The sequence below is a fragment of the Ipomoea triloba genome, chromosome 4 (assembly GCF_003576645.1).
Source record: "Ipomoea triloba cultivar NCNSP0323 chromosome 4, ASM357664v1".
In the NCBI taxonomy this organism is placed as follows: Eukaryota; Viridiplantae; Streptophyta; class Magnoliopsida; order Solanales; family Convolvulaceae; genus Ipomoea; species Ipomoea triloba.
Genome location: NC_044919.1, coordinates 32,005,215 through 32,015,630, shown reverse-complemented (window position 1 = coordinate 32,015,630; position 10,416 = coordinate 32,005,215). Strand labels below are relative to the sequence as shown.

The window sequence follows — 10,416 nt, the reverse complement described above, 5'->3', positions numbered from 1 at the left end:
GGGGGGGGGGGGGTGGGGGGGTGGTTCCATGTGCATTTGGACTGTCTGTTGGTAGTTGGATCCCCCTCCCCTTTTTTTACCCAATTATGGGGTTCTCCATCAACTTTTAGTGGAGGTTATTAAGGTCTAAATTACAGCTCACCTTTGCTTTTGCAAGCATTATTATGGGATTCAACACTCATGTGCTCCAACCTTAATGCTGTACTTAGTAACCTCCGCAAACTCCCACCCCACCCCAACTTTATTGCCCACTATATGTATAAGTAAGTCTATTCATTACCCTTGAAATATAGTTCAATTAATCGACCAATTCAAAAAAAGTTAATAGTTTAGTTTTGATGGCAATTACAGGGTACAAGTTTTGAGTTCTACCAAGTGAAAGATATGGAATTGATATTAGTATTTGAAAATATGTAACTTTTGGGATTGGGGTGCAATCCTTTTAATAATTCTTTATAAACTAGATTGGAGTTTAAGTTCCAAGTTAAACCTCACCTTAGATTTTGGAAGCATTATGGGATTCAACTTTCATGTGTTCCAACCTTAATGTTGTAATTTGTCACGTCCGCAAACGCTCACACCACCCTAACATTATTGCCCACTCTTAGTGTTAGTAAGTCAATTGCTTACTCCTAAAACAAAACTCAACTGGTTGACCAATCCAAAAAAGTTAATAGTTTAACTTCAATTCGTTACAAGGTACGAGGTTCTATTTCTACCAAGTGAAAGGTATAGAGTTGGTGTTGGTGTTGAAAAATTGATAACTCTTTGATATTATGGTGTATGTAATCGTTTTAGTAATTCTTTATAAATTACTATGGAGCTTAAGGTTGAAATTACAACTCAGCTTTTGCAAGCATTATGGGATTTAACTTTCATGTGGTCCTACCTTAATGATGTACTTAGTCACCTCCACAAAATCCCATGCACAGTCCCACGCCACCCCAATTTTATGCCACACGCTTAGTGTCAATAAGTCAATTAATTATTCCTAAAACACAGCTCAATTGGTTGACCAATCCAAAGAAGTTAATTATTTAGCTTCATTGACCGTTACAAGGTGCGTGCAAAGTTCTATTTTTGATATTAGTATTGAAGAATCTGTAACTTTTGAAATTGAAATGCAATCATTTTAGTAATTCTTTATAAACAACGCTGGAGTTTAAGGTTTACGACTCCACGTTACTGGTCACCTTAACTTTTGGAAGCATTATGGCATTCATCAACCTTCATGTGTTCCAAACTTAAAGACATACATGTTTAGTAACCTTCACAAATCCCACGCCATCCCAAATAAGTTTGTTCAGTTAGACTAAACCAATTCAAAGACGACCTTAAGCCAATTTATCGAAGCCACGCAATGGCCCGGGACCTACCATGCATCCTTACTGAAGTTCTCTACATTCATGAAGTCAAACATTTATCTTGATTTTCATCGAAAGGAGTTCTAGACCACTGCTATGTACGAAGTATTTCTTTCTTTTTCCTAGCTGGTGTGATATCATGTTTATCACGCACGAGTGTACCGGTAAGCCAGTTACACGTTAAACACAACTATAACCACGTGCTTAGTTCACGAAATGAATTTTAAGGAAATAATAATGCTTTTCATAGAGAATGGAATAAGTAAAGAATAGAACATGATGAATTGTATTATATTATTTGGTTTGCTTAAAGAATTATATTTCAATGTCTGATTGGTTAAAATAATAAGTTTTTAAAAGACATAAATACCCTTATACAAAATATATAATAATAATGATGATGATGATGATCGCACGTATAACAACTAATACTCAAACTTGTACTTAGTCTTGTATTCAATCTTGTACTCTTTTTGGTGTTACTTTCTTTCACAATTTATTCAACAACTGATGCACCTTAATCATACAAATTACGCACCTTAAAAAGGAAATCACGCACCTAAAGAAGTAAAACCACACACCTAAAGCTTTAAACCGACGCACTTAGGTTTTCATAACTGACGCATCTTAAGCACACAAATCACACATACACCTTAATAAATAAAACAACGCACCCAAAACTTTAAACCGACGCACCTTAAGTTTCAACAAAAAACGCACCTTAAGTTATCAATAGAACAACTGACGCACCTTAAGCACAAAAACTACGTACCTTAAGAAAGAAAGCCACGCATCTTAAGTACAAAACCTACGCACTTTAAGCACAAAACTTACGAAGCACAGAAACCACACAGGAACACAACGCATCCTAAGCACAAGACATACACAGCTTAAGTACAAACCCTGCGCACCTTAAGTTTGACCCATATGGAAAATGACCAAATTGCCATCGCGTTTTTTTTTTTTTAAACGTTAATCTTGGACGTTGATTTTGGCAAGATCGATGACCCTCCTCTCACTGCACAATCGCACATGAGAAGATCAACCACATGCGAACTGAATTTTATATATAAATATGATTGATGAGAAATCAAGTAAAAAATGAGCGGGGTCATTTTCATAAATATTACAAATTTTTAAAATGAGCGGGATCATTTTTATAAATATTACAAAGTTTTGTTTATTTTCAATCATTAGATATACTAAATCAATGGTTTGGATATGTATATATATAAAAGCATGTATGCAAAGAATGAATAGTTAATACTAGGACTCTAGGAATGACTATATTCCCCTTACAAATAGAATAACCGGCTCCAAAAATAGTTCGTTTTCATTGAGACTCGATCTCATGACCGAGCACAAGTTGCTTGGCAACATTTTTGGACAAGAATTCCAAACATTTAAGACGAGGTTATCATTAAGGAAATGTTCACCACCACAATTTACTATTCTACTGAATTAGTATAAACATTTAAGACGAGATTATCATTAAGGAAAGGTTCACCACCACAATCTACTATTCTACTGAATTAGTCTAAACATTTAAGACGAGGTTATCATTAAGGAAAGGTTCACCACCACAATCTACTATTCTACTGAATTAGTATAAACATTTAAGACGAGGTTATCATTAAGGAAAGGTTCACCACCACAATCTACTATTCTACTGAATTAGTCTAAACGTTTAAGACGAGGTTATCATTAAGGAAAGGTTCACCACCACAATCTACTATTCTACTGAATTAGTCTAAACATTTAAGACGAGGTTATCATTAAGGAAATGTTAACCACCACAATCTACAATTCTACTGAATTAGTCTAATTAAACCAAAGACCTTAAGCCAATGTATCCAAGCCACGCAATGACCCGAGACCAACCATCCCTGTCTGAAGTTCTCTACATTCATGAATTCAAAGTTTCAAACATTTATCTTGATTTTAATCAAAAAGTTCTAGATAGACCACTGCTATGTATCTCTTTTCCTGGTGCGATATCATGTTTATCACGGAGTGTACCGGTAAGCCAGTTACACGTTAAACACAACTGTATGTAAATGCCATAGCTAGCTGCATATGCATGATTTTTTGCGGCAGTATTTGTTTACTATATAAATGGGGAGGATTGTTTGATATTTATATAGTAAATGTATATTTGAGAATTTCAAACATGTTGCTAAACTTAAATAATATTTGAGGTGTTGTATTATTTTAAGTTTAGTAGAAAGTTAGTTAGGAAATACGGAGTACATTTTAAAAGTAGAAATCAAAGAATATTCAATTCCGGGACTCAAAAGTTAGGAGTCGTTTAGTAACTTGGAAAAATAGAGGATTTTTCAAAAAAAAAAAATAGAGAATTGAAGAGGTGGAAAAAGAAAAATTAGAAAAGTTGTTTACTAAATCTATTCTTCCAATTTCATTCTCCACTCCATTCTTCCAAATTAATCTTATACAAATTAAATTTGGAGAGATAGAAAAATGGAGAAAACACGCGTGAACAGGACATTTTGACCCAAAGTTTGCAGGATCGAATCTCGCTGGAGTTGCTTTATGTTTCACGCCTGGCTTTCTACATATTAATTTATTACTAACCTCTGAATCGTTATTTTCCTAACCGTTGATTCCAAAGAGTCAGTTTGACTCTTAATATGCTTTACCATTCGTAGCAATTAACAAATGTTAGAATGGTGTGAAATGAAGTACAAAGCCGCAGAAAGGAGTGTAGATTATGTACATAATGCATGAATAAAATATAAACACACAGAGAGACATATATAGATATAAAAATCTTAAAATGCATGGACGCATGCACATTAAGCTTACATAAAACTACAAAGATTAATTTTTATTACGAAATCTACATACATGATTTATGTAATTATATCTTTTCATGTCAGATGAAATTATAAAGTGTATTAGTTTTGAAAGTTAGCTAGTGTTCTTAACTACCATGTAACTTTAATTTCATGTAATTTCTTCAGAGTTGTGTCTGTGTATGGACATCAGTGTTACAAAAATCCCGCATAGGCGCCCGATTAATCCCCGCCTAGGCACTATACGCCAATCGACCGTCTAGCGTATCACCTTAAATGGTGGTCTAGGCGGCTGGCCGACTAGACAACCGCCTAATCTCCGCCTAGGCCACTTAGGCGCTGACTGCCTAGGTTTCCTAGGCGCTGACCGCCTAGGTTTCCTAGGCACCGACTAGGCCGCCTAGTCGGCCGATTAACTATTGATCTTTTTTTTTAATCGGTTATTTCACTCAAAACAACATCGTTTTGAACGAAATAATCCTAAATTGTATAAACTCTATATATTTTTAGGTTAATTTTTAATATTTTAATATTAAATATTAAAGTATTATATAATTTATAATTATTAGTCTTTAAAAAATTAAAAATACTTAAACAAATTTTGAAAAAATAAAAAATAAAATAAAAAAATACATGGGCGCTTAGGCACCGATTAATCCCTACTAGGCGCTCATCGAGCGCCCGAGGAGCACCTAGCGATTTTTTCAACCATGATGTACATACATCATATCCATTCTTGGGATGGTATGACAGAGACAAAAATATCATAGAGTCAGAAGAGTACTTTGAAAAAGGTCTGGGATGAAAGGCCTTAAACACTTGAGAATATATAAAAGTCAGAGAGATGAAAGGTTTATTTTATTATTGTCATATTTTCCTGTGTGATCTGCCTTAAACACTTGAGAATATATTTTAGATAGAATTCTCAATTACACAACTTAACTGGGAAATTCTTGACAGAGCAACCCAAGATTTCTATATATCTTCTTGTATCTTATAGGTCTTAATCGGGTATCTCTATTGCTTGTAAAAAGAGATTAAAGACTTATAGGAAAGTGAAGACATGCTTGAAGATGTCAAATGATCCAGTTTTTGTTCCCTTATTTTCTTCTATATTTTTTGTTGTATGTAAAAATATTACAAAGTACGACCACTTTATTCCAACAGCTGTATAGTATTCCAACATTTTAGGACAAAAGTTCCAAACATACAAGACGAGGTTATCATTAAGGAAAGGAAAGCAACATTTCACCAGCACAATAATCTACTGAATTAGTCATTAAAATGCATCCTGTACTAAGTATAACTGTCATAGTTGAAATAGTTTTGTCAGATATTTACAGAAACCTGAAGTTTTATGATTTGGGATTTGGGAATATACTTTGAACAATCAATGAATAAGTGAAACATTTAGAGAAGGATAAGAGAGTTACTTGGTGAACTGATTACAAGTTCTCTGTCAAGTCTCGAGGCGCTAATTGCTACCTCCTTCCCCGGTTTTGGCTCGATGCCTTTCCACTGACCCCGGATATTTGCTTCAGGTTAGTAAGAGCGTCTTGCGCGTGCCTCTTTGTGATGGCGTTTCCATGCTTAAATGCATCCACCAATGCTTTAACCAGAGACTGGTTTAGTGAATGCTGTTGAGTAAAGCTTTCGACTCTCAGGATCCTTTCGACCATCCAAATAGTCCTCTCTTGAAGCTCCCCTGGTCGAGCTTCTGTGAAGAGCGAAACCACAGAGCTCACCACACCCAAGCGCTCGAGCTCCTCAATAGCCCGCTTAGAGCCACTAGAGGTATCCAACAACAGAGTGGAAAGAGCTTCCAGTGCTGCAATTTGGACACTGGTGTCCTTATCAGTGATGGAGTCCACAAGTGGTTTGACACAGTTGCCCCTTAACAAGCAAAATTGACTATCATCTCCACAAGGGGCATTGTGGATGGGACACGAAGAAGGCGACTTGGAACCCCCACAAATGAGTGCCAATGGAGAGCACAGCCCTTTTGGATGCCGGGGTTCCAAGTCCCCTTTCCCAGCAAGTTCTTGTCCAATCTCCGACAGGTTCTTCAAACCAATGGACGCTAGCTGTTTCAATCTCGGCCTGGGATTAACAATGAGCTGGTCCCGGAAAATTGTCATGAGGCGATTTTCTTTGATGACACTGATAGATTGCGGACCTGCACTTCTAGTGTAATGTAACAATAGCCCAAGCAGCCCTTCTTCCATACTTGACTGCAACCTTTGCTGCTGATCTTTAAGTTTCGCGACAGTCCATCCCACGAAAGAATCTTCTAAAATTGTTCTCACTTCATTCTCAGAGAGGACGAGATTTGCAAGAATGCAGGCTGCATCTGATCTTTCGCCATCCGTGGATTGATTGTCAATTATTTTCTCTCTAAGCATTGGAAGCTTGTTAGAAGGTCTAAATTCATTGGTAAAATCTACGCTTAGCCTCTCAGAAAGGACCCTAGCTAGCCTGAAAGCATATATTCTGCATTCTACGTCGTGGTGTTCAAGAAATTTTATTATCACTTTGATACCATCTCCAGCTTTTATATGAGCTGTAGTGGATTCTGCACAACAGATACAAAAAATGTACAAATCATGAATAAAATCAAATAGTCGCCTCGACCCTAGACATGACAAGATTCAATATCGAATGGACTTGGTCGTTTCACAAGCTTGAAAACGTATAATGGTAACCAACAAAGTAGTCAATCGGGAATACCTGAGGCCTGGGGAGAGGACACTATGCCACACAGAATCTGGAGAAGAGATGCTTGGCAACGAGGAGTTGAAAGTGGAAGTGAAAGGAGACTCGTGAGTTCAAAAACCATTGATTCAGACTGCATTGTATTGCTCGCTCTATCAGCAGATGCTAATTCCCAGTGTCCGGGAGTTGACACTAAGTTTGCCAAGATTGAAGCAGCCAACTCCTTCAACTCGGGCAATACAACCTGGTTTTCGAAAAGAATTTCTGTAAGAGATGGAAGCACCCCGGAATCAACGAGGAGGGTGGCGTTGTCATCCAAGCTTGACAGATTGTACAGAGCTTTCAAACTTGCTATTCTTCCTTCTGGCTTTGCTAACAATTCAACAAGCGTTTTAGCTCCCTGACGAGCAATCTGTTCTTTACTCCTATTTGCCAAGGTCATTTCGCCAACAATAGACGCCATCTCAATTTTCACATCATCAGGGCCTGGCCAAATACATCGCTTGTTAGAATGCATTAACAAGAAGATAAAGAATTGACATAAATGTAAAGATAAAACAGTGCCACTCGAGCAGTCGGTGAAGGCTGGAAATTTATTAACACACACATTTTTGCTTCAAGAGGTTTTGCTCAAAAATGGTGGATGGAGTCATGGAACTGTACAAAAATGGCAATAGCGATATGATCTGTTCATTTATAATTTCTTGAAAGGGGAGGTAGCATCCGAGACATACCTTCACACAAGCGTTTTATTAAAGGATCAAATCGTCCTGCTGCAGCCAAATGCTTTATATTATCCTCCACATTTTCCATCCTATTTAGCACATTCTCAGCTAAGTGAGATAATGAAGGATTCTCGAGATCATCTGCCATTCCCGACAGAAGAACCAATGCCCCTTTTTCTGAAGCAGCTCGCCTACAGTAAGCTTCATCGTTGCAGAATTCAAGTAACAATCTTGTCGCGTATTCCTTCTCTTTGTCTGAATTCCCAATCAGGCCGTGTATAGCCAACCTACTAGTCCCCTCTTCGAGCATTATCTTCTGAAAGAATTACCAACGTTAATGTCAAAAGGTGCAATATGTGACCTTACAAGTGCAGTGTCAAAGAAAAAGTCACAAACATCCAACAGACAAGTGCAACAGGGTAATGATTTTAACAATTTGATGAAATTCGAGTAAGAGACTAAGAAAATCACCTTGCATTCGTCGTCCTTGCACATGCTAAGCAAGACCATGAAAGCTTTACTCCTCAGCAAAGATCCTATACTCTTCGAGGAATTCTTAAGCAGCTTAACAACGAGGGGGACAATTCCAGCATCCCGGATTCTACATCTACTGGATGGATGTTCTTCAGAGATCTTATACATGCTGTCCAAAGCCCGCTCAACCAAATTCACAGCAGGAGGATCCTCGCTCAAACACTGCACCGCAGACTTAATCTGGATATCAACATTCCTATTAACCCATTCCTCGATTGCTCCAGCCAATCCTATGTTCGGTTTGAGCTCCAAGGACTTGAGGACTAGTCCAGTAACGGGGCAAGTAGGATCACGGCCATCTTCCAAACACCTCTCGAACCAATACTGAATGGCAGTTCGCTCATACGTTTGGGCAGACTCCAACACCACTGGATCCCTCATGACCTCCTTAGTCAAGGGGCATAAGAAGTTCTTGAAGGGCGAAATGTGAGCTTCATCTTCAAAGTCAAGATCCAAGTTGAGAGTGAGGATGTCAAGGTGAAGTGACCAGTTATCCACAATTTTCTCCAGGGACATCAAAATCCTCCTTTCTGAGATTGAATTCGAGCTCCCTAAATCGTTTTTCAGTTGCTTAACTTCCTCTATTAACTCTGAATAGTTACTCAGATCAATTCCTAAGGCTCTGGCTAAATCCATCACTATTGCACTCTGCACAGCCTTGCAGGTTTGCTTTCTCTGCCCCTCTTTCTGCAGGGTTCTGCACACTCTCTCCTCATTCTCTGTCACCTTCGCCATTTCACAATTTCAGCTATGCATAAATGCAAACATAATAAAGAAAACAAAGTCCCCACCACTAGTTTAGTTACTCGGTGGTGGCAGATTGTGGGCAAGGACACAGTATGAGCTTGTAGGAGTGTGAACTCCTTATGGGCACGACCTAATAGGGAGCTGAGTCATCGTAATTTACCATTCTTATAAAATCTCAAAGAAAACAAAAATAACAAAATGTATAGAGAGAAAGAGAGAGAGATTACTTTGAATTGAGCTTGCTTCATTTCTCTAGAAAGATCGGCAATCTTCTTCTGAAGATCGGGAATGGCGGCGAGAGCGGAATCGAGCAACGCCAACCACCCGCCGATGGCTAACGTGCGCTCTTGAAGCGACGCGCGCAGCGATTGGCAGTTAATCAGCACGAAAATCTTACTCTTACGCCTGTAAACCGCCAGCGCCTCCGCGCCCTGCCTCAGATCACCGGCGATTCCCTTCAACGACGTCTGAACGGCCGCCGAAACATCCGCCTCCGGCCTCAACGTCCGCAGCAGCTGCCCTAGCACCAGCTGCAGCCGCTTCACGTACCCCGAGAACCGCCGCGCGTTCTCCCACGCGTACTGGTGCTCGTCGTCGCCGGCTTCCGCGATCTCCGACAGCAAGCCCTGGAGTGATTCCTCCACTGCAACTACTAGCGTTGACATGATTCGCCGGCGAGGTCAACCGCGTGCAATGATTCAAGGATCGCGTTGAACCGAAAACTTCGCAACCGTATACGCAATTAAATTATATGTGAAGAAAAAAGCGAAAGACATTACTGCAGTGATTGACTTCTGCAACTCGCGGAGTAGACCTTTGGTTTGCTATGGTCTTCTTAGGGAAGACGACTAAGTGACGTCACCTGTGACCTGTCCGAGTTTTTCTACGTCACGACAATTTCCGTTCTTGGAAAACGCATTCACATTACAGACACGTGGGCTTGGAAGTTTGAACTTCACTCCTACTTACGTAACAGATTATGTTTTAATAATCCAACCGTTTTTCAATGATCTTAGTTTATAATTCGTTTATATTGTAATTATGTGATTTTGTTCTGTTTATTTGTTGTTTAAATTCTATGGTCAGTTGTTGTTAGGTGGATATATGCCACCGTCTCGTAATTTTTTAACCTTAAATTCTAGGGCGGCCATGGTTGATTTTGCAATTTGCATGATATGATTAGTGCCTAATCTTCTTCAACGGAGCAAATGAAGGCGAATGAACAGCCGCCATGTTGTTTATGTTGGGATAGCTTTGTAAATTACTGACAAAGCACACGTCATGCACTTGTAAATCTGGGTAAAACTTGCCAGTAAAGTGCGTTTGAGCATTGTTGTACGAGCATCCACAGCATTGCATAATAGGAGAATCATGTCAGTGTAAAAACTAGGCTTAAAAGACTTGAACTGATGTAGGGGATATTTAGAGAAGAAAGAATTCATCTGCTAAACTATGGATAATGTCAGTTTTGGCAGAAACTTAAAAAAAAAAAAGAAAAAAAAGCACTGAAGTGTGCGTTTG

General features: G+C 38.8%; 1 protein-coding gene across 2 annotated transcripts; it reads right to left on the bottom strand.

Moving 5' to 3' along the window:
* Positions 1 to 5,423: 5,423 nt before the first annotated feature.
* On the bottom strand, positions 5,424 to 9,851 carry LOC116016801 (U-box domain-containing protein 43-like). 2 transcript variants are annotated; one of them, XM_031257209.1, is made up of 5 exons: positions 9,123 to 9,851; positions 8,086 to 8,874; positions 7,624 to 7,930; positions 6,905 to 7,375; positions 5,424 to 6,749 (listed from the first exon to the last, which is right to left on the bottom strand). In XM_031257209.1, the coding sequence occupies exons 1-5, from the start codon at positions 9,558 to 9,560 to the stop codon at positions 5,659 to 5,661; spliced, it is 3,096 nt and encodes a 1,031-aa protein (XP_031113069.1). In that variant the 5' UTR covers positions 9,561 to 9,851; the 3' UTR covers positions 5,424 to 5,658. The 2 variants fall into 2 exon arrangements, with proteins under 2 accessions (XP_031113069.1, XP_031113070.1); XM_031257210.1 differs by having other exon boundaries at positions 8,086 to 8,867; positions 9,123 to 9,225.
* Between the last annotated feature and the right edge of the window lie 565 nt (positions 9,852 to 10,416).